General features: G+C 40.9%; 1 protein-coding gene and 1 pseudogene across 3 annotated transcripts in view; one reads left to right on the forward strand and one right to left on the reverse strand.

The window, feature by feature from the left end:
• LOC135714629 (small subunit processome component 20 homolog) overlaps positions 1 to 25,011 on the forward strand; it is a 136,914-nt gene that overhangs the window by 61,328 nt on the left and 50,575 nt on the right. For 2 of the 3 annotated variants that reach the window (XM_065238012.1, XM_065238011.1), the window contains exons 5-6: positions 9,520 to 10,654; positions 10,885 to 11,830. In XM_065238012.1, coding sequence (XP_065094084.1) covers positions 9,520 to 10,654; positions 10,885 to 11,830 — 2,081 coding nt within the window. Of the gene's footprint in view, positions 1 to 9,519; positions 10,655 to 10,884; positions 11,831 to 25,011 lie in introns of those variants that run through there. The other variant, XM_065238013.1, reaches the window with a different exon arrangement.
• LOC135714631 (uncharacterized) lies at positions 12,956 to 14,574 on the reverse strand (annotated as a pseudogene).

Below are 25,011 nucleotides of genomic sequence, written 5' to 3' on the forward strand. Positions count from 1 at the left end.
TTCATCAAAATCGGAGCCGACAAATTAAAAAAAAAATAAAAAAATCGTCAATCTGTAGAGAATTGCTCAATGGCGACCCGCAAAATATCGCTTCACGCACCATCTAGCGTTGAAAAAGGTCAGCAACAATCATTCAATTACAGTCGAGGGGTGCGAATATAGCACTTATTACAAAAGTAAGAGTCACATTATTTTCATTAATTACATTGTGTATACAGTGGTGACCCGATTTTGTCAGCCCCCGATTTTGTTAGCTTTTTGACCCGATTTTGTCAGCCTATATGATTCAGTTAGTTTTGGTTGAGGTGAACTGTTTTTTACAGTCGTATTCGTATTTTATTGATTGTCTAGCTCAATAATGACATTTTTCGAGAATTTAATGTGCAGTGGTGGCAAAATCAAAGCAGGGGAAGCAGGGGTTGAGGGGCTAGTTGAAAATGATGTACGTTATGCATGTGTTTTTTTTTCTTTTTTTTTATAGTAAGGTTTAGAAGCTTCTAAGGCTTCAAGAAGCCTAGCCTGTAGTGAAGCTGGCACGGTGTGGTATCCACTAGTTGCCTAGTACAGCTTCACTAAAATCCATTCCTTACTCTCTCCTCTGCCTGGATCCCCACGGGACCACTGTAAAGCGACTACTTCGAGGGGTGGCTGTGCTCATGCACTTGTCGTACTCTCAGCGCTAGCTGACGTTGCTAGATCGCTGCTCTTCTCTCCATTTAGGCTGCAGCTCCGACATAATCTGCGTGACTGCCCTGCTGACCGTTCTCCGTCGTGTTCCACTCCTGTTGCCACTTAGCCAATGACTCCACTCTCACAACTTTCCGTACTCTTCCGGCTTCTCTCCGCCTGTAGCACTCGCTGTCCTCCGCCAGGGTGATGCCGATTGGGATCATACCAGCGATAACGCATACTGCTTCCGACGAGATGGTTCTGTACGCACTCACGACTCGCATGGCCATGAGCCGGAACGTACTGCTCAATTTCCTTTGGTTCTGCTTTGTTTCCAGCGCTGGAACCCAGGCTGGACCTCCATATCTCAGTATCGATGATGACACGCTGGCCAGAAGACGCCTCTTGCTGCTGCTGGGACCAGCGTTGTTTGGCATGATTCTAGCTATCGCGTTGATGGCCTTTGAAGCCTTCTCACAGGCATATCCGACGTGGCTGTTGAAGTTTAGCCGGTCATCGATCATCACTCCCAGGTATTTTAACACACGCTTCGAGGCTATGGTGTGCTCCCCGACGGTGATTTCTGCCCCCTGTACCGCTTTACAGTTACTGACCAATAACACTTCCGTTTTGTGGTGGGCTATCTGCAGCTTCGCTCCTTGCATCCAGTTACCAATCATGTCGATTGCCTCGGTTGACAACACTTCCACCTCTTCCAGCGTCTCGCCTGTTACCGTCAAGACGACGTCGTCCGCAAAGCCAACGATCTCAACTCGTTTGGGCAGTTTCAGCGTTAGCACGCCGTTGTACATCCCATTCCAGAGCGTTAGACCAAGGATGGAGCCTTGTGGAACTCCCGCTGTGATCCTAATCGATCTCAGTCCCATGTCTGTCTCGTAGACTAGATCCCGGTTCTGGAAATAACTCCTCAGGATCCTGCACAGGTAGTCAGGGACCCTCATTCTATGCAGTGCTTCGGCGATGGTCTCCCAGCTGGCGCTGTTGAACGCATTCTTGACGTCGATCGTTATCATGGCGCAATATCGATCTCCTCTCCGCTTATGTTTAGACGCCTTCTCAGCTCTCTCGACCACTATCCGAATTGCATCCACCGTCGATCTCCCTTTCCGGAATCCGAACTGCCTCTCCGACAATCCGTGCTCACTCTCCGTGTATTTCGTCAGCCTGTTTAGGATGATCCTCTCCAAGAGTTTTCCGAGTGTATCCAGCAGGCATATAGGCCTGTACGATGCTGGATCCCCCGGCGGTTTTCCTGGTTTCGGCATCAACACTAGCTTCTGTATCTTCCACCTGTCAGGGAAGTGACCCTCGTTCAGGCATTTCTGCAGCACCATCCTGAACATGTCCGGGGATGACTGGATCGCCGCTTTCAGCGCTACTTTGGGGATTCCATCTGGACCGGGAGCTTTCTTCACCTTCAATCCTTTCGCCACTGCTACAAGTTCCTCGTTGGTGACTTCGACGTAATCTCCCTCTCCTTCTTCGTACGGTGTAGGTGGCCAGGTTGTTGGGTCGTGCTTTGGGAAAAGTCCTTCCACGATGACTTTCAGCTTCTCTGGACACATTTCAGCGGGCATCGTTGGACCTCTGATCTTCGCCATCACGACTCGGTATGCGTCGCCCCAGGGGTTGGCATCAGCGTCTCGACACAGTTCGACTTGCTCTGCTTAATCTCTCGTTTAAGTGCGGCCCTGGCCGCTCGAAACACTTCTCTTCGTTCCTCTCTGTCTGCTTCCGTTCTTGCTCTCTGAACACGTCTTCTGGCTCTGAGACAACTAGCGCGGAGAGTGCTAAGTGCCTCGTTCCACCAGTAGACTGGACGCCGTCTGTAATTTGGCTCCAGTTTCCTCGGCATGGTCGTGTCACATGCTCTCACTAACGTTTCTGTCAGCTCGTCCGCATTTAGATCTGCGGGACTCCTGTCCACACGAAGTGCCTCAACGAACAGATCCTTGTCGAAAGCCTTCGTCTTCCACTTTCGGTCACAAGTTCTAGTAGAGCCTATGGCAGAAAATGCAGAGCAAAAGAGAAGAGTGCGACAGTAGAGAGCAGAACCATTCATTCTGTGAACAATTCCTCGAATTTCGTGGCTCGAAATGTTGGTAGCGTAGTTAGGGACGATTTTCGCCCATGAGATGAAATGGTCAATTGATTATTTAACCATATTCAATAACTTTATGAAAAAAAAATTGTGTGTGTGTGTGTGTGTGTGTGTGTGTGTGTGTGTGTGTGTGTGTGTGTGTGTGTGTGTGTGTCAAAATCTCTACAAATTTCATTCAGAGAATTTTAATATGGGGTCCATGGGACATATGCAAGTCTTTATTATGCACTATGTATTATTATTGTTGTCCTTACTGAAAATGCTTAACAACATATGCATTGAGTGGCCATTCAATTCTTACCTAAGTTCATTTAGAACCACCCCCCCCCCCCCTCCACACCATCATTGTAAGAATGTCTTTCCATATATGACACTTACGAAAAGTTTGAAATTCCAGCTCCCTCCGCCCCCCTAAATGGGCTCGTATATATTTAATGATTCCTAAAACATAAATCTTGGATTATCAAACAGCATTTAAAGATATTATGTTAAAAAAATTAAGCGAAAAAAATGTCCCGATTTTGTCAGTGTCCCGTTTTTGTCAGCCCTAAATTCATCAGGGGGCTGACAAAAACGGGGCATTACTGTATTACTTTAACATTTGTCTGACATGTCACTGTTGTCATCAAATAAAATAATATGCTGAAATACATTTATTTGAAATATTAAACAATTTTTTATTTGGTTTACCCCTCGTGACGATAAACAAATACATGGGTAGCCTTTTTGGCCACAGAGGTGCTTTCATCGCTAAATATTTGGTTCGCCAGCTAAAGGGTGATACGGTCAAAATTTGGTCAAGGGAAAACGCGTGTAAATCGGTGAAATCGTTTATTTAAAAAATCAAATTAAATTTGTTTTTCAAGTTCAATTAGTATAAAATTCAGGAAAAATATTCAGTTAGGCTTCCGCTTTTCCAAATCCGAATTGCCGGGCCTTACGCTTGACCCCTGCCATCAGATTTTGTACAGCCACCTTGTCCACCTTCTTCGCCGCAGAAAGCCAGTTTGCCTTGAACTGCTGCTCGCCCTTAGCAGTTTTTTTGGTCTTCTTTAGGTTCCGCTTGACAATAGCCCAGTATTTCTCAATTGGGCGGAGCTCTGGCGTGTTGGGAGGGTTCTTGTCCTTGGGAACCACCTGCACGTTGTTGGCGGCGTACCACTCCATGGCCTTTTTACCGTAATGGCAAGATGCCAAATCCGGCCAAAACAGTACGGAACAACCGTGTTTCTTCAGGAAAGGCAGCAGACGTTTATTCAAACACTCTTTCACGTAAATTTCTTGGTTGACAGTCCCGGAAGCTATGAAAATGCTGCTTTTCAAGCCACAGGTACAGATGGCTTGCCAAACCAGATATTTCTTTGCGAACTTTGACAGTTTCATGTGCTTGAAAACATCTGCTACCTTTCCCCTTCCTTTTGCCGTATAAAACTCCTGTCCCGGAAGCTGCTTGTAGTCGGCTTTGACGTAGGTTTCGTCGTCCATTACCACGCATTCAAACTTCGTCAGCATCGTCGTGTATAGCCTCCGGGATCGCGCTTTGGCCGTCGTATTTTGTTTATCATCGCGATTTGGAGTCACTACCTTCTTGTAAGTCGATAGTCCGGCTCGTTTTTTGGCTCGATGCACGGTTGTAGACGATACACCCAGCTTATTTGCGGCATCTCGGAGAGAGAGGTTAGGGTTTCGCTTGAAACTACCGGCAACTCTCTTTGTCGTCTCAGCGGCTTCCGGTTTTCGATTTCCCCCCGATCCAGACTTCCTGGCTGTCGACAAACGTTCCCCAAACACTTTAATTACATTTGTAACGGTTGATTTGGCAACTTTTAGCGATTTTGCCAACTTTGCGTGCGAGTAGCTCGGATTTTCGCGATGAGCAAAATTTTGATACGCTGCTCTTCTTGCTTGGACGGCATTTTGACAACTGAAGAGTGAATTCCAAAATCAAAATAGGAGCAACATTCTACACACACACACCTTCAAAATGAGGGGTGTTCAGGTTTTTTAAATGCAAAATTGAAAGAAATACGTCAAGTTGATATTGACCAAATTTTGACCGTATAACCCTTTAACACCACTATCAGATAGGGGAAACCTTCGCTTACTAAATAGTGGTGTTAGTGTGCATGAGTGAGTTCCCAGTTGCGTCAAATCGAGTATCCGAGATTGGACCCTCACGAATAACATCTCAAAAGGGCACAAAATACTCGAATTATGCGAAAAATTAAAAAAATGTGCAATTTGAGTATTTTTTTTTATAATTTGTTATTGTTGTAAATAATAATAAAAAAAAAACAGTATATTTTTTTCTTGAAAGGCACAATGTCAGCAACGTTGCCGAAGACACCAAAAAAATCGTTCGCGAGATATATGTTTTTTCTATTGATGTCTATCATTTTGCTTAAGCCCTTTTCAAGTGTTAATCGTGTACAAAACTAGGGAACCAAATATGTAAAATGGCATGCTGGACAATAACAAACAACTGTGTAATGTTTCAACATAATCGTAGAAGGTCGATCAACAAATTAAAAAAAAAATGAAATGGAACTGCTGATCATCGAGTTAGGGAGAGATATAGTAGGGGAAATGGATGTAATGTCGGACTAAATGCCCCTAATTTGGGCCCATACATAAATTCAGCAATCGACTAAATTTTCAATAGGTGCCAAAAATATACATTAGTACCGTCCCAATGACGCGTTCATCTAGATTATACCCCGTACAGACCTTGGCTTATATCATGTAATATAGGCTATCGTGCAATGAGTCTTCACTGGAAATCCTATGTATGAGTACCCATTGCAAGACAGCCTATATTACATGATATAAGCCATAGTCTGTACGGGGTATAACATTGATAAATAGCAGATTTTTAACGATGGGCACAATCTTAGATCCATAGGCCAACATGAGAGCCATTTTCCCTACACTGATAAATTAAACTATTCTCAATTTGCTTAATATTTAATCAATTTGACATTAAACTCAGTTTAATCATATCGAATGATTAAACATTAATTATCTCTTAGTAAAAGATAATCATTCGATATCAAACCACATTTAATAATGGTACATTAAATTGAAAGTTTCTTCTTATTCTTATTCGCATTTCAATCTTATTGCATAATGCATATTAGCTTATTGCGTGCACTCAACTTAGTGTTCAAAATGCACTTTCTTAGTTATTAACTGAGAGCTTTCGATGTCATTACCAATGCATGAATTCGTATATTGTGTGGCAAGCACAATGATACTCTGTTAAGTTAAGAAGTTAAGAAAATTTCCAACCTAAAAGATTCCCTCGACAGAACCGGCAATACCGTGCCTTTACTGACTAGGCTATGAGGCCCCAAATTGAAAGTTATCTTGTTTGAATAGATTTTAAGCATTTTTGTTCTATTTTATAAATTTTTGGTTGAATTTAAATCTTTTTGATTGAATTTGAATAATTTTTTAAAAGAATAAAATTTAATACTGAAAAAATAAATAATAAGATGGATCTCACCAAATTCTACATCCGAAAAAGCATCGGTTTGTTCACTCGCGGTAATCAAAAAAGTCTTCCGCGTTGTTTTTACAACCGAACACAACATTTTGAACCACATGCAAACTTTGTCTTTTTCCTTTATTTAACGTCGGTCTCTGTTCCGCAATCTAGTGCCAATCACCGACGAACATCGATTGCCATCCATTGATGGCAATCAAATGTGCAGGAAGGCAGCTTCCACACCTGCGTAGGATATCGCACCCATTCAACACACTTGGGCCGGGACCAACGGCTTTACTTCCCTTCCGAAGGAAGACGTGACCAGAGATTTTTATGCCTCAGAAAAATCCCACCGACCTCGGCTGGGATTGAACCCAGACCCATCGGGGTGTTAGAAAGCAGTCACGCTTACCACTACACCACCGGCGCCGGCTAGATGCAAAGTTTGTCATTCGCAGAGAATTTTTACCTAACACCTCATTCGCGTGCATCCTCCGGATGGCAGAACGCCAGCACCAAGAAGTGAAAAAAATAAGGGAAATGAAAAACCGAACATTGGAAAGCCACAGCAACACAGCTACTCGAAACAAATTCTTGTCCCAGAGTTTTCACGTTAATTACAATATCACTAAAAACGCATTAAAACGTGATAGATCCTAATTTACACTTATCAACACGCGAAATCTTTTTTTTTTTATTTGGTACAATTAAACAATACGAGGAACACATAAAATCAGTGACATCGAAAACAAAATCGATAAATTTCAATTTTCGACACATCAGCACAAAATAATTTTTTGCAGTTTTTTGAAGACTTAAGAAAATTTTCTGTAATGCTGCATAGGAACACTATTCATAGTTTCATCGGTGAGATAGCATTGAAAATGTATTTATTTTAAAAAATTTTAGGGGTGGCATTCTTGCCCCATACGGCACTCTTGCCTCACCTGACCCTAATCATGCATTAACCTTTCAGTACTCGCACCGTTGTACAAAGTACAATACAATGCGAAAATATATTAAAAACCTACTGAATTTGGAACCCGCTCAACGCGAAACTAAACATGTTTCATGGAACTTAATTCCCATATCAAGTAGACCAATACTTGAAGAATGTTTTGGAGAATATCGGATTTCGAGAAGTGTTTGTACAACACTCGAGTGATCGTGTTACAATTTGAAATAATAGATTCAACCTGAACGAAGGCTGAAAAATATGAATCAATGTAAAATATATTTGAAGATGTTCCTTGACCGAAGAACTGAAAATAAACTTAACTAATTTGAATGAATAGATCCAGCCGGAAGGAAGGCTGACAAAAGTGAATCTAAGCGGCACCGGTGGTGTAGTGGTAAGCGTAATTATCTCTCACCCCAGCAGGCCTGGGTTCATTCCCGGTCGGCGCCGCCAGGATGTTCTGAGGCAAAACATCTCTGATCACTCTGATCAGGGAAGTAAAGCCGTTGGTCCCCGGTTCATGGGTTGATGGGTCGATGGGTAGGGTCCAGGTGTGGGAGCTGCCTGCCTGGCGTCGGTAGCATTGGTGCTCAGCACGGAAAACAAGATCGACGGATAACAAATCAAGGAAAAAAAAGTGAATCTGTTCTTAATCATGTTCTTTCATCTAATTCAGCTCTTAGAATAAACTTATATAATTTAAAATTATGAATCCAGACTGAACGATGACTTAAAAAAAGTACATCAATATAAAATAAATCCTTTGATGTTCCTTCATCGAAAAGCTGAAACTAAACATACATAATTTAAATCAATAGATCCTTTAGGGTGAAAAAAGTGTGTTTATAAATGTTCTTTCATTGAAGAGCTGAAAGTAATCTTGAACAATTTAAATTGATAGATTCAATGATAGTAACATCCGTGTTGTGCACGATAATTTTAATTATCCATATCGTTTTCATTATCGCCCAGCAAGCAGCAATCCCGAATGTTTGCGAACGCACCATCTCTACGTGCACTTTACTGTGATTCTCGACATGGTTCTCATAATACTTGATCAGAAACACAAATCCACCTTTTACATGTGCACCAATAATGTGTGCGTGTGTCATCCTCTATCCCTCACCCAGCCGGGGGCGTTGGACAAGTAGAACTGCGAATAATTTGATCAAATCTCATGCTCCGTAATGTTGTGAAGACTAGTACTTCAAAAAGGATAACTTTTGAGGCAAGACAGGGTGTCCTCAACAAGTTAAGGGAACAGGATGCACTAAATGTCCACAACAGGTACAGCAAAACATCACATAGACGCCCTTATTCACACTAACTACTCAGGGGGTAGAAGGTCAAGAAGAGCCACCGCCACCAACTAAAGCTTGAACCGGGTACCTGGGACTCCCACGATATACCCGCGGCAATGGTCAGCAGACGATGCCCTGTGTGTATTTAGTATGTAATATGTTTTATTTGGATACACAAAATGTTTGAAGCCATGCGTTATCTAAACCATAATTTGCATCACCACAAATACACTTGTCAACAATCTTCAACTGGAACGTACTCACCAAATCACTTCACCCGGGAGCGCATTCCCTATGCTTCCATGTATATTTTTTTCCCTCCACTCCAACCACACAACAACCAAATATCACTTTTCTTTACTTTTCTTTTTCAAGTCAGTCCGTGCACAAAAGCAATGCACATCGCAAAACCCTGACAATAGATCAGCGCCGTTCTCATCACCGCGTAAATAAACAGAAATTAAAATTTTCACTCGCGATGCCACAAATTTCTGGACAATCAAACTTCGCAGCGCCAAATCTTCTGATGCTTGCAATTTTGCAAACATGATGAATCATGTTTTCTTTCTCGATTCTAAAACTTCTCGGAAAGCGAGAAAACCACCACTCACACACGTATAACCGTCCGGTAGGCAGAGTGCCAGCGCTAATCCGGCAAATGCAGCCGAAAACTATGAAAGCGAATGCACGCACAAAACAGAGAACGAACTTAACACACAACCGTATCCAAAGGCGTTCGAAACTCGACTCCTCTTACATGTGCACCAATAATGTAACTCAAAAGACGCGTCGATCCAATTGCAATTCCTAGTCACTCGAGGCCTCTTTCGAGTTACACGATTGCCACACCTCAAACGATTTTTTTTTTTCTAACAAGCGTTCGTACAAAAAGTCTTTCGTTTCGAGATTCGCAATGTGACCCCTGGTTTACTTTTTAAAATCTGCTTGATGTGCATCTACTAATCTATTGTTATCTATTTAGGTTGTACCTCTGGTAATGAAAATTATACATACACGAATGATCCAAAAAGTTACACCGACAGAGCAAAAGGCTCTAATACTGCGGTTCGTTGGGAATTTTTACGAGAACGAAATCAACATCTTCATAAGCATGTCATTTTCTTATTTTGAAAAACTACTCCAATACAATCCTCTGCAAACGCACCATAAAATAAATGAAAGCGATAAACGTTTCGAGGAAGATCTTCCCGTGCATCGGATACAAGTTCTCATGAAATTGATTGACAGCATACGAGAACAGTTCGGAGGCTTGAAAAACGAATCATTTATACGATATGTGTTACACATTAAATTGTGTATGGACTCTATCTTGCTACGGATGCAGCATTCAACAGTGAAGCAATTAAAGTCCCAAGCCCTAATCAATTTGGTTGACATTTTCGAGCACTTCGACGGATACAAATGGACACCGGAGGAAATCGAAACAATATTCATCATCTACATACAGCCTCAATTAGAAAAGCTGGAAACAGAGTGCATTCATTCACCGACGCCCCTGCTGAAATTGTTTATAACATGGAGCAAAAATCCACGCTACTATCAGCTTCTAGTGAAATCATTATCCGATCAGCAATTTGGTGCCAAAACTACACCTTTGTCGCGTATCATTAGCTTACTAAATGGAGAGAAAACCAGCGATACAGTTTGCCAAGAAATTATAAAAATGATTATCAGTATGCTAACCCTAGACAGCATATCAACTGAATCAGAAACGATTATGGTTCCAAACAGCCAAATAATATACGATGATCAGATGGCATGGAACGACATGAATCTTGGCACTTATATGCTTATGCCTTTCATTATGGACATTCTATATTACATCCAAAAGGTTATGAAGTGTAAACGGTCTATCAATAAGGATCACTTATTGGTGTTGTCGCATATCGCCAAACATGTAAAAAAGGAAGAATCATGTGATGCCATGACGAACATGCTACTACCGATAATTGTAAGAAAAGTTACCTTACCTAATGTTGATATGGATATTATCCAGCAAATGCACACAGCACTTTACTCATTGATGAAAATGGTACCAAATCCGGAGAAACACTTACACAAAATAGGCCTTCTTTTGGAATTGGTTCAAGATTCCGGTAAGTTGTTCTTACCATATTACACGATAACTTGACAGTATCTATTAAACAGTACTTATCCATTCAATTTGAAGAAATGTGTGATTACTCATTAAATTAGTAAAACTTGTACCCATTAATGAGTAACTCTTGCTCACAAATGACTATACCAATACTATAGTACTCTTTAATATGTCAAATTACAGTGTAGGTACATACATGTTATAATTTTAAATCTTGTTTGTTTATAGCTACCCGAGCGATCATTGTTCAAATGGTTAAACTAATAGCAGAGAAATCAGGTTCAACGGAGCACACTCATTGCGCCACAATCCTTGAGGATATGAATGCTATGGATAAACGATGGCTTGACCAACCTGACTATGAACGTCGGCTTGGTGCATTCCGTTCAATCGATCGAATAATGCAGAGTGACGAACTGTGTGGAATGGATCTAACTGTATTATTCGTTCATCAGTGTTTTTATTATCTGAAAACAGATACCGACTTGGCTATACGTGACAATACTAATCATTTTTTGCGAAAGGTTACAATCAGTTCCATAAAAAAATTCGGAACAAATAAGAAAGCAGAAACTCAATACTTGCTTGAGCGTGTGATATTGATTGCATTGATGAAGGGAATCAAGGATAAGAATAATGTAAGCAGGAACGAAAGCATACAACTTTTGGGTGAATTGAGCAGAGAATGTGCAGAATATTCCACAATATTATCTGATCTATATCCTTTCACTGATAGTCAAAATCGTGAAATCGATTTCTTCGATAATATTACCCATCTCCAAATTCATCGACACCGCCGCGCATTGAACCGATTCTGCAAAACAGCTCAAAACCTAACGGGATTACCTTCAACGCGTACGTTGGTCAATTTTGTGTTACCAATTGTGTCATCATACCTATGTAATGAAGCGTTCCGAAAGAAAGTCAGACTTACTGACGCCGCTGGCAACTGTGTTGCTCTGATTGCAAGGATGCTTCCTTGGCCAAACTATAAGGCTCTGTTGAAGCAATATCTATTTAAAATGAAACACAATATTGAATATCAAAAACAACTTATCCGCCTCGTCGTATCATTATTGGATCATTTTCATTTTGATCTTTCGAGAGCAAACCTAAACCAACTACAGGATATCGGCGGATTGACACAGTTGAAAACAACGCTTGATGCAGTGAGGTATGTATTAAATTAAAGAAACAATCACAAACATAAGGTGATATTCTAAGGAAGCCTTAGCGTGAATTTTCAAAAGCACAAATGTCAGCTACCACACAAAAAAAAACAAATACAATTATGAAATTTCTACTTCTTGGTAGCTGCGCTACTAAAAATAGAAAGTAGCAATTTAATTATTGTATGTTTTGTGGAAGCTGACTTCTGTGATTTTGCAATTTTACGCTAAGGCTACCTTAGAGTATCACCTCAGGTCTTTTTTGATACTGAAGACACCGCGTAAAACACCACCCATGGACGTTAACCACACGATCACTTGACATTATCTATTCAGTGGTTTTTTATTTCCATATATATATATATATATATATATATATATATATTTATTTATATGTATTTATATACTTATGTACTGACTGTCATCAGGGAATTTAAAAAAAAAACGTTTTGTTCACTTGAACACTTGTATTCACTTCATCAAATTAGAACTACAGATCAAACTAGAACTACCAACCGATCACTTTTAGAGTCAACTAAGAACTAAATGCCTGTTCTACTTACGACCATCTAACAACCTAACTATTCTGTTAAACTGCTGAGGTCAGCTGGGAACAGTCTACGTCGCCACGATGTCCTCCATCGAATCGTCACGTACCGGAATTCAGGTTGCACTCGATGAGGTTAGTCGGAACTGAATCAGATCTATTCCAGACGCTATGTGGGAACGACGATGTTGTTTCTGGGAATGATGAATTGGCTGGTTGCATGGCTTGCCTGCCGTGGAAACTACAATGTAAGGTGGATGGGCTGGATCTTAGACAGGCTGGGACATAACTCCCCCGATTTTAGTTTGAAGCGTCCCGATTCAACTCGATGTTAGAATTCCTAGTTGTTTTGATTATAATCTTCGTCCAAATTGTTTTTACTTCTTTGAACAGGTAAATAGAAATAATAAGAAGAATGATGATTGTAAAAACTCCTCCAAAGTAAAATGATGGTTTGCAGTCTCCAATGTCTCAATACACTTTCTGTTGCTGATGTTTAATTTTTGTAAGATTTGTGTTTCTGTTGCTATAGTTTGTGTTTTGTTGATTGATGTTGACTGCAGTGGTAACATTTCAGTGCCAACATTTCAAATGGGCGTAATTGCTTTTGTAAACAATGACTTTAACCGTCAATTTCTCGCGAATGAAATCTTACCTCTCCAAATTTACAATGCTAGCTGGTAGAGGAAACATTCATCTACCTGCTGGTGTCATTATTTTTCATGAGTGAGCTCTTATTCGCGAGAAATCGACGGCTAAAGCCATTGTTTACAAATGCAATTACGCCCCTTTGAAATGTTGGCACTGATTTCCAAATTGAAACTAGTGTCAAACTGCATGTTGTCAAATGTCTCATTTTCTATTTCAATAGAACAATTTCTAAAGGTGATACGGAAAGGTCCTGTAATATTTTTGGGACCGTAACCGCAATAATGTTCTTTAGTTGCACAGGTTTGGGTGCGTTTCGAATGAGAATTTTACCTTTTCCAAGTGCCTTTATTTCTTGAAATCCTTTGTATTTTCGAAACGGACAGTTACTGGGTTTTCCCCTTGTCATTTGAAATGTTCTTCAATGTTTGATATTTGCATATAATGTTTTGTTCAATGTTCACGCATGTCTCTTTCGTAATAAATGTTTCATTTGTGCCTAACACTGCGTATGTGAAATCAATGGGAATGATTTCTTCTTTGATAGGAAAGCTTTCGACCATAATCTGCTGATAAGATCCTCGTAAGAATTTTGGAATTTTAATTAGAAACACAATACATGAACCATTATAGTAAGCGGCTGGTTCCAGAAATTCGTAAACCTGTTCGCCATTGTTGATACAAACGCCTGATTTTTCCAGTTTTTCAGATATGAAGTTAAGTTGCAGAATATTTTTTGATAAAATGCCTATCCTAGCCAAAATGATTGCATCCAAGATGTCATCCAACTGTCGCTGAATCACGTCCAAGTTGAAAATAATCCTCTGGAAATGCTGTAACCCAGGACATTTTAATGTTCTTATTTTCCCTAATCTGATTTGTCAGTTTATCTATACCTTCTTTCTCTCTGTAAATAACTCCTGTTAAATAATTAATTCTCTGTTGAAATTCGTTATTGATTTTAATTTGTTCATTATTGTTTGTTATAAGTTGCTTGTTTGTATAGTGTAAGGTACTAATTTTTTGGTTTAGGTTAACTAGATCATTATGGTCCAAATTCCCTGTGATCGTTTCAACTAAAGTACCTAAAATATTGATTGCTCTTTTTGCTTTTGAAATGTTAAGTTTGTTTGTGTGAATTTTAATCTTAAAATTTACCAAAGTCTTTTGTGTTTGTACCTATTTGAACTTAATTGGTTTATCATTATTTCATATTGATACAAAATTTCTTGGAATGTATCTAATCTGAATGTATGAACGAGCCGATCATATCCTATTTCTATAAATGTTTTACCTGCTTTAAGAGCTATCATGCCGGGATAGTCATTCAGGTTTATGATTTTAAGATGAGTACCGGGTATTTGATTGTTTTTAATAGTATCGGCATCTAACCAACAGCAAAACCAGGAGTGATAATTGCCAAAATCAGGATCCATGATTTCATTGTTATCTAAAAGTATAAAAATAAAAAAATAAAATAAAATGATAAGAGAATGACAACAAAGAGTGCAACATGTAAAATTTTGACAGGATTCCAAAATTATGCAACTTTAAATTTTGTTTGCAATATTTAAATGTTGATTTTTGAATCATCCGATCTGTTGAGTGTAGCAACGCACCCGCAACGCTGCCAACCTTGAAGAGAGAAACCCATTTCATTTTTTACCAACACACCTAAACTCTGTAAAGTACGCAATAAAGGACAGTCAATTTTCTATAGCAGAACAGACCAGACGCGTTTTCTTTCGTTCCACGCGGAAGAAAATTTTCATTTACAGTCCACTGTTTCTCCCGAGCTCGTTCATTTCTGGTCCTTCGAACCGGATTTTCACTAGTTATCGGGAAGTTGGCCAACTTTCGTGCGAAGAAAGTTGGAGTTCGCAAGTGAATCGGAAAGATCACCTTGTGTATGGTGTTAAATCGGTGGAACCGCTGCCGAAAGTGTGACGCCATCTTGGGTGATTCGAATGAAAAGTGCTATCGTCAGGCAAAGCTTTGTCTGCGTTGCAGTTTTGTGAAGATAACCATCAGCACGGTGTTCCGTCGGCGGGATTGCACCCGATTTGTGACGCCTTTTGGCGAATCGCGTAATAAATATATCACCCATAGCGGTGAAATTTGAAGCTAGTGCTTTCGTTTGTTGGAAAACTTCGCGTGTGCATGGTGTTGCAGCCGTAGCTGAAAGTGTGACGCCAATTTGATTCGTGCATCGAAGAGAGTGATAATTGCTGGCAAATTTTTGCATACCGCTTGTCCGGACTTTTGCCGGTAGTATCGCAGCTGAATTGTGACGCCGTTTGGCGAATCGCGTTGTGAAAATATCACCCATAGCGGTAAAATTGTTGTGAAAAAAAAAAGTTTGTGCTTTCGTGAAGAAAAGAACGCCACTGCCGTGAGTGCGGTGTTGTGTTGATCGTACTTCTTCAGTGAAGAATTACGACGCCATTTTGGCGAACCGTTTGAAGCTTTTGCTTTAGTGAAAAGAAGAAGTCTTTCCCTGATGTTGTGAAGATGATGCACACTCCGAAAAATACAAAAAGCAACGCGCAAGCTGGAGCACAATCCAAAAACGGTGAAGATCAAAAAGACGAACCAGTCCGTGAACAAAAGAAAAAACAAAAGAAAAAAGAAGAAATGAAGAAAATAAACGAAGAACTGAAAGTGATCAAAATCCAATTGGATGCAGTGAGAAGAAAGCTGAACAGGGTGCAGACGGCACTCAAAGTGAATGCGGAGGTGCCAAATCCTAATTTGGAAAATAGGCACTTTCTGCAACTGCAGCTGAAGACCATCGAAGATGCGTTGGTGGAATACAATGCCAACCAGCAGCGCATCTACAGCTTGGACGTGGGTGATGAGGCCCGCGAGGAAGCAGACGTAATGTATGTCCGATTCGAGCAGCGATACGGTGAGTTGTACGTTTTCATTATTAAATTGCTGGACGATATTGTCAAGAAAGAGAATGTTCCGGTAGCTTCCGCTGCAGCGATGCACCTACCGCCGTTGCCTACATTTGACGGTACATACGAGAACTGGTATGCATTCAAGTCGATGTTCGAAACGATTATGAATCGCTATCAGTCGGAGTCCCCAGCGATAAAATTATACCACCTTCGCAACTCGCTGGTAGGCAAGGCTGCAGGAATAATTGACCAGGAGATAATAAACAATAACGATTATGCAGCTGCTTGGTCGACATTAACCGAGCGATTCGAAGACAAACGGTTGATCATCGATAAGCATATCGATGCCCTTTTCGATCTTCCAAGGATGACGAGCGAGAACGCAACAGAATTGCGTAAGCTGATAGACGTCTGTTCGAGAAATGTTGATGCCCTCAAAAACCTTGAGCTTCCAGTTGAAGGATTGGGAGAAAGTATGCTGATCAATCGAATCACAAAGAAGTTAGATGACGAAACTCGCAAGGCATGGGAATTGGACCAATCCGCAAACGAAATGCCGGATTACGATTCAAAGATGGAATTTCTGAAAGAGCGATGCCGAGTGTTGGAGAAGATCCGTGTTCCGGAGAAGTGCATCGTTAAACCCGTGAAACTACTGAAGCCGACCGTAGAAGTGAGAACCAAGGGTAGCAGTCTAGTGGCAACCGCTGACAAATGTCCACAGTGTTCAAACAACCATGCGTTATGGAAATGTGACGTCTTCAAGAAGGCAAACCTGACAGATCGATACAATACCCTTCGACGCATCGGAGCGTGCTTCAACTACCTCCAAAAGGGACATCGGACAGTCGAGTATTCATCGGAACATTCTTGCAAGCAGTGCAACAAACGGCACCACACCTTCCTTCATCCAAACGAGACCTCTACAAAAAAGAGTGAAGCTCCGTCAGCGGTAAACTCAAAAGACGATCAGCAGAATCAGAAGCGAGAGGTACCTGCTGGGCCTAGTAATTCAACACCTGCAATCAGTAAGGAGGAACAGCAGTCAAACTTCTGTACTCGACCAAAGTCGGGTAGACAGATACTACTCTCAACAGCGGTAGTACTGGTCTATGGAAAAGCGAACAACCCGTACCCTTGTAGAGTTCTTCTTGACTCGGGGTCACACACAAACTTCGTTTCGGAACATTTCGCTACGTTGTTGGGATTGAAGAAGCAACCTGCTAACTTTTCGATCGGTGGGTTGAATGAAACGCAAACGAAGGTTCGATTCAAGATACACACGCAGCTGAAATCTAGAGTAACTGATTATACTGCTTGTCTTGAGTTGCTCGTGGTACCGAAGATAACTGGAGAGCTTCCGGTTACAAAGATTGATTCCAGATCGCTCACGATTCCGGGTGACCCGAATTTCGGAGTTCCCGATAAGGTTGACATGCTGTTGGGTGCCGAAATATTCTTTGAGCTGCTGAAGTCAGGACGTCTACCAGTACCAAACTGTGCAGTGGTGCTCCAAGAAACCAACTTTGGCTGGGTTCTTAGTGGTTCAATACCTGATAAAGGACCTAATGTGGTTCATTCGTTCTGTGTGCGAGCTGAAGAAGATATTGGAGCGCTTGTGAAGCGATTCTGGGAAATCGAAGCGTATTGCGATTCCGAGATTCGGGATGAATCAATCGAAGAGGCTTGCATGAATCATTTTCGTGAAACTCATGAGCGGACTGCAGAAGGACGATACGTTGTTCGTGTTCCGTTTAACGACATGAAGTTGCAGCTTGGTGACTCGCGAACGATGGCAGAAAGGCGCTTCCTGACGTTAGAGAAGAGGTTGGATAGAGCACCAGAACTAAAGGAGCAGTACATGGCGTTCCTACGAGAATACGAGCAGCTTGGCCACATGAAGCTGAACAACGATGTAACCGATGAAGATCCACACTCGGTATTCTATCTCCCTCATCACTATGTCTTGAAGCCCAGCAGAACGACAACAAGGCTTCGCGTGGTGTTCGATGGTTCTGCTGAATCGAGCACTGGTATCTCTATCAATCAGACGCAGATGATCGGACCTACAGTGCAGAATCACTTGGTTTGCATCGTATCGAACTTCAGGGTTTTCAAATACGGCTTCACTGCGGACGTCCCCAAGATGTACCGTCAAGTTGGAGTACATCGAAACGATAGGCGGTACCAAAAGGTTGTAAATAGATACGACAGCAACCACCCGCTCCAAACGTATGATTTACAAACGGTAACATACGGATTAGCTTCGTCTCCGTTCTTGGCCACGATGGCGCTTCTTCAACTAGCCAATGATGAAGAGCAGCAGTTTCCACTAGCTGCAGCCGCAGTCAGGAAGTCCTTCTATATCGACGATGTACTGACTGGAGCGAACACACTGGAAGAAGCTCTAGAGCTGAAGAATCAGATTATCGGATTACTGAAGAAGGGTTGCTTCAGTATGCACAAGTTTTGCTCGAATTCGGAGGCATTACTGGAGGATGTACAGGAAAACATGCGAGAAAGTGTTATCAACATCGAAGACCCAACCATTAATGCAGTCATCAAGACTCTAGGTGTAGCTTGGCAGCCACAGGAAGATTGCTTCACATTTGTCGTTCCAGTTGACACTACAGTTGAACCGAATCGACTCACAAAGAGGTTGATTCTCAGCCAGATTGTGAAGATTTTCGATCCATTGGGTTTCGTGGGCCCTGTGGTGACAGCAGCGAAGTTGATCATGCGGGAATTGTGGTCTCTCAACTTGGATTGGGACGAACCTGTGCCCACTGAAATGGCGAATCTTTGGACGGACTTTCGAAACGAGCTGCACTGTCTAAATGAGTTGAAGATACCGAGATGAATCCTTTCGGATGAAGCATGTGCTGTGGAGCTCCACGGGTTTGCAGATGCATCGGACTTGGCATATGGCGCTTGCCTGTACAGCAGGTTGGTGAAAGGCGATGGATCGGCTGATTTGAAGCTGATCTGCAGTAAATCAAGGATTCTTCCGAGAAAGAAAGGAAAGCAGAAAGAGATTACCACCCCGCGAGCGGAGCTGTTGGCGGCTCAACTTCTAGCAAGGCTTACAGTGAAACAGTTGGATGCCCTCGATGTCCAATTCGAATCCGTGGTACTTTGGAGCGATTCACAGATAGTATTGTGCTGGTTGCGCAAATCACCCGATTATCTTGCAGTGTACGTCGGGAACAGAGTCCGAGAAATCCAACGATCGACGGATAATTTCGCTTGGAAATACATCCCTTCCAAGTCGAATCCAGCTGACACGATATCCAGAGGCATACAACCCAAGAATTTGAAGGCGCATGAATTGTGGTGGAATGGTCCACCAAACCTTCGATATCCTAACGGGCGATTCGATGAACCGCCACCTATTCCGGAAGAGGAATTACCGGACCTTCGTAGCGTTGTGCTCGTAACGACACGTAGTCATCCGAGATTGGAACTTTTCGATCGAATAAGCCGATATAGCATCATACAACGTACCATGGCGTATGTTGTTCGATTCTGTGACTACGTCAAGAATGGCAAGAAAACTTTGACCAACGGGCTGCCTACTGTATCTGAAATGACACGAGCAAGCACGTTGATTGTCCGTATGGTGCAGAATGAAGTTTTTGAATCGGAAATCAGCACGCTGAAAGCAGGGAAGGAGTTCAAATTTCCAGTACGTAATTTGAATCCATTCGTCGACGAAAGTGATGGAGTCCTACGTGTGGGAGGTCGATTGAAAAATGCGGCCATTCCATATCAACATAAACATCAAGCGCTGTTGCCCGAGAAACACCCAGTGACGGTAACATTAATACGATACCTGCATCGTACGAATATGCACATCGGACAGCGAGGTCTCCTAGGAATTGTTCGACAGCAATACTGGCCGCTGAATGCGAAGAACCTGATTCGAAAGTTGGTTCATCAATGTGTTCCTTGTTTTCGGACGAAACCAACACGATCCTCACAACTAATGGGGAATTTGCCAGACTACCGAGTGCAACCTTCACCAGTTTTCGCGTACACTGGAATCGATTTTGCTGGCCCATTCAAGATTCGATCGAACACGAAAATAAGGAATGCTGCAGTACTGAAAGGCTACGTGTGTGTGTTTGTATGCATGGCTACACGTGCTCTACATCTTGAAGCTGTCTCCGATTTGACGTCCGAAGGTTTCATGGGAGCCCTTCAACGCTTTGTAAGCCGTCGAGGACTCGTTGTGAAGCTGTATTCTGACGACGCTTCCAATTTTGAAGGTGCTAATAACGAAATGAATCGACTGGCAACCCTGTTCCAGGAAGAACAACATCAGCTGAAGCTCAACGAATTTTGTGCCCAGAGAGCGATCGAGTGGTCATTCATTCCGCCACGCAGTCCTCATTTTGGTGGGATTTGGGAAGCCGGCGTAAAGTCGGTGAAATCGCATCTAAAGCTGATCATGGCAGAACACAAGCTGTCATTTGAACAATTTGCAACTGTGCTGACACAAATCGAAGCCGTGCTAAATTCACGCCCCCTCGTGCCAGTATCAGATGACCCGAATGACATCAATGCCATTACTCCTGCCCACTTTCTGATCGGGCGTGAGTTCCAAGGAATCCAGGAACCGTCGTATGAACATATTCCGCAAGGCAGACTGTCCCAGTGGCAACTGGTTCAAGACATGAAGCAGAAATTTTGGAAGCTGTGGATGCGAGACTACTTGCACGAATTGCAGAAGCGCCCGAAGGATTTCAAGGTCACCGATTACCAGGTGGGAGCCTTGGTCCTCATCGTAGATGAGAATACTCCGCCACTGCAGTGGCAGCTGGCTCGAATCATAGAGTTACATCCCGGCAAAGACGGCCACACACGCGTGGTTAGTCTTCGAACGAAGGATGGAACGACGAAAAGGGCCGTAAAGAAGATCTGTCTTCTGCCCTTGGACAACGAGAGAGATCAACGAGACGAGTAAGGTTTTGAAATTCCCAATTTCAACGGCCCGGAGGATGTTGAGTGTAGCAACGCACCCGCAACGCTGCCAACCTTGAAGAGAGAAACCCATTTCATTTTTTACCAACACACCTAAACTCTGTAAAGTACGCAATAAAGGACAGTCAATTTTCTATAGCAGAACAGACCAGACGCGTTTTCTTTCGTTCCACGCGGAAGAAAATTTTCATTTACAGTCCACTGTTTCTCCCGAGCTCGTTCACGATCAACGAAACCTGTGGAAAAATAAGAAGAAATATTAATATTGGTGCAAACATATTTGAATGTGTTAGCCAAATACTCATAATTTTGATAAAAGCTCCATAAAGTGTTTACTGTATTGCATGCATTTTGAAGATAATTGTATGAGGTGTTTCGTTTCCTTTTTAATTTTGACTTATGGATTTTTCTTTGATTTTCATCAAGTATATTTACATCCATGTTTTCTCTAATTGTAATTTCCTTATAGCGTTCCTGATGTTTTAAATTATTACGTTTTCTTTCGTACATTGTTTCACCTGGAGCAAGAATTACATGAGTTTCTCTATTTTTATTCAATTTTTTGATTTCAGATTGTTTTCGTGCCAATTCACGTTCCTTGAATCTATTAAATAGTTTTTCTTTTAAACGAATACGTTCGTCAAGGTCTTTTGGAAGAATATCACCGTTTCGATAACCATAGAATAGCTCTTTTGGTGTTATATATCTTGGTATGTGAATGTAAGGAATGGCTGTTGCTAAGTTTATTTTTGCAGATTCCGATAAGTCTCTTGTTGATTCTTTGTTGAACAAAATGTTGTGCAGCTCTCGAAGAGTGCGATGAATAATTTCGACAGTGGCATTTGAAGATGATTGGCCAATACTTGTAAAATGGTACTCTATTTGATTTTCTTCAAGGAACTCACGCATTGACGCTGAAGTAAAAGAGGCTTCTGAGTCCATGACTATTAGGTTTGGTTTTCCAAGAAGAGCGATAAATTTTGCCATTGCTCCAAGAATGTGTATAGTATTCGAGTACGAATTGGAAGAGCTACCCGAGCAAAGTCGGTTAACAAAATGAAAGCAAATCGATATTAAAGTGTGCAGTTCCTATCATAATGAAAACTCATTTTGATTTCAAATGTTACGACATAAGTCTGATATCATATTGTGCTTTCATTATGCAGTCAAGACTTTTTAAATGAAAGCAACTTAACTTGAAGTTCTGCTGTTTACGTCTTGTTTAAAATTTAATTGAAATTCATCTGTTGTTGAACTAATGATGATTGTTTATTTGATTTGTTTGACACATTTTAGGTCATTCGTGACTTTCCCGGGGTGAGATTGGAGCCCAGCTTGAGAAACATGAATGGTAACCATTTACTCCAGGCCCGTATTCAGTTAAACATTATGAATGCAAAATCAGTAATCAAATTGATTTCATTGAAAGCAGGATTAGTTTTCCGTTTGCTTCAACAGTGTAAAATTTTGCTCTCATTTTTGCTGTGTTAACCGTTAAGTCAACCAAAATGAGATCAACTGGAGTATTCAAAATAAGTTACATCATAACAGCAAATTTTGATTTCAATTTGATCTTTAGCTTTGCTCGGGTAGTGCGAGTCTTGAAAATTTGTCACAGAACGTAAGGTAATTCTTATTCCTGATTATAAAAATGTCCATATGAACGATTTCCAATGGCTTAGCAGGTGTTTGAGTTAATTTAAATTTTAATTTATATGGATGTCTGTCATATTTGCTTTTCTGGCAAAGTTTACAAACATTGATAAAAAGAGTAACCTTTGCCTTCATTTTTGGAAAGTAGTATTGGGTCGAAATATGTTTAGTTGTTTCTACAATTCCTCTGTGGTTATTGTTATGTTGTGTCATTATTATCTGATCTTGTTCGGTTTCGTCTATGACATCAGTTAGGAATTTTTCTGTCCAGAATATTCGAAAAGTTTTTGCTCTTGCCAAATAGTTCTTATAAATAATTTGAACGTTGTTTAGAATATTAGTGCTACAATATAACCCGTTTACGCAACTAGGACTCGCGTAATTTTTTAAAATGTTTATCAAAATTGGGGGCCTAAATTTTGGTTTTTTGATTGTCACCCTCATATGATGTGGAAAAATTACAGATGTTTCTGTACTTTCTTCAATAGATTGCTCTAAAATTATTTGGTTTCGAAATTCATTGAGTGGTTTCGCTGTGGAAGGTATAAAGTCTCCATCATCTGTACTACCATCATACTACTACCGCTGGTTGCATGTGACTCAGCTGTGGCTATGATTTCTGGTTCTATTCTCGATAGCACATCTGCATTACTATTTAGTGTGCCTTTTTTGTATGTTATGTCGAATTCATATTCTTCTAACTCTAACTTCATGTTTAGTAACTTTCGGTTTAAATCTTTCTTCTGTCTGAGCCATAACAATGCTTTATGGCCAGTTCTTAATTGAAATTTTGTACCATAAATGTATGGTCTAAAATGTTTTACCGCCCACACAATGGCAGCAAGTTCTTTTTCGGTAGCGGACCAATTACACTCCGTATCATTCAGAGTTCGTGAAGCATAAGCTATTGGATGCTCTTTCGAATCTTCATATTTTTACGAAAGGACTGCACCCAGTACAAAAACGCTTGCGTCAGTTTCAAGAATAAACGGTTTTTCAAAATCAGGATAACTTAGAATTGGGTCAGATGTGAGCAGTTGCTTACAATCGTTAAAACAAGTTTTAAATTCATCATGCGCTCCTTTTTTCAAACATTTAGTGAAAGGCTTTGTCAGCTTCGCAAAGTCTTTAATGAATTTGCGGTAATAACCAAGGATTCTAAGGAATCCCTTGATCTGTTTTACCGTTTTAGGTAAAGGCCAGGCCAAAATTTTGTCGATTTTATTCGGATTTGGTTTAATGCCTTCCTCAGAGACAATGTGATTGTTTCTGTAAAAATTCGCACTTATCCAACTGTATTCTTAAATTCGCTTGAATTAGTCTTTGGAGAACTTTATTCAAATTATCTAAGTGTTGTTGCAAAGAACTACCGAATATAATTATGTCGTCTAGGCAACATTTTCCAATCAAATCACCAAGAATGTGATTCATTGCGCACTGAAACGTTGCTGGCGCATTTTTCAATCCAAAGGGCATTCGGATGAACTCAAAGTGCCCTTTTTCAGTACTAAAAGCCGTTTCAGACCTATCTTTGGGGTCTACCTCAATCTGGTGGAACCCAGATTTTAAGTCGAGTGTAGTAAAGTAAACACTTCGACGATCCAAATCGGGGATGTCCACGGTGAGATGGAATGTTGGATGATACCATCGGCCAACATTTCATTAATTTGTTTTTCGACTTCAGTTTTGTGAATATGGGGGTATCTGTACGTTTTTGTATGTACTGGTACCTCATCCACAGTTTTTATTTTATGTCGAATTGCGGTAGTGCAGGACAATTTGTCCGATTCTCTATGAATTATCTTGGTACTTTTCGAAAGAATTTTAAATAATGCATATTTTTCTTCACAATTCAAATGTTGAAACCTAATTAGACTTTCTAATTTTGTGTCAGAAATGAAAGGTGATTGGTCAGATTTCTCAGCGTTCGTATAGTTAATTTCAAACATATCCTCTATTGGTATGGTATTCGCGGGTTTTGTCCACGTAAAAGAGACAGATTTTCCTAATTTTTTTGCTAAAGCATTTACGAATCCATTTTTTGCGCGGTACAATCCTGATGGAATGACAGCATTATTTATGCGAATGTCTTTGGCAAGAAATACGTCACCATTGCGTTGAGAAGCTGGAAGTTTAATGGTTTCTATTGAATTCTCGGTGAGTGTAATTTGTGGTGGACCTAATTGCCTTATTTGCATGGGTATTGTTTTGTGTGGTAAAATTAGCTTGTGCATATGGACATCTATTAACGCTTCATAATCTGATAATGATTCGTAACCTACACTGAGGAAATAAATCGTTGGAATTTCATACGAAATGTTTATGGAATTTAACCAAAAGAATTTATTTTGAATTTCATACGATAGAAATATGAACGCGCACCTTTGTTATCATTTATGTTTTTTGCAGCAGACACATATGGATTTCATAAATGTGTCGTATGAAAATGATA

The sequence above is a fragment of the Ochlerotatus camptorhynchus genome, unplaced genomic scaffold, assembly GCF_037179485.1.
Source record: "Ochlerotatus camptorhynchus isolate MF236.1 unplaced genomic scaffold, CSIRO-AGI_Acam_v1.1 ptg000682l, whole genome shotgun sequence".
Lineage (NCBI taxonomy): Eukaryota > Metazoa > Arthropoda > Insecta > Diptera > Culicidae > Ochlerotatus > Ochlerotatus camptorhynchus.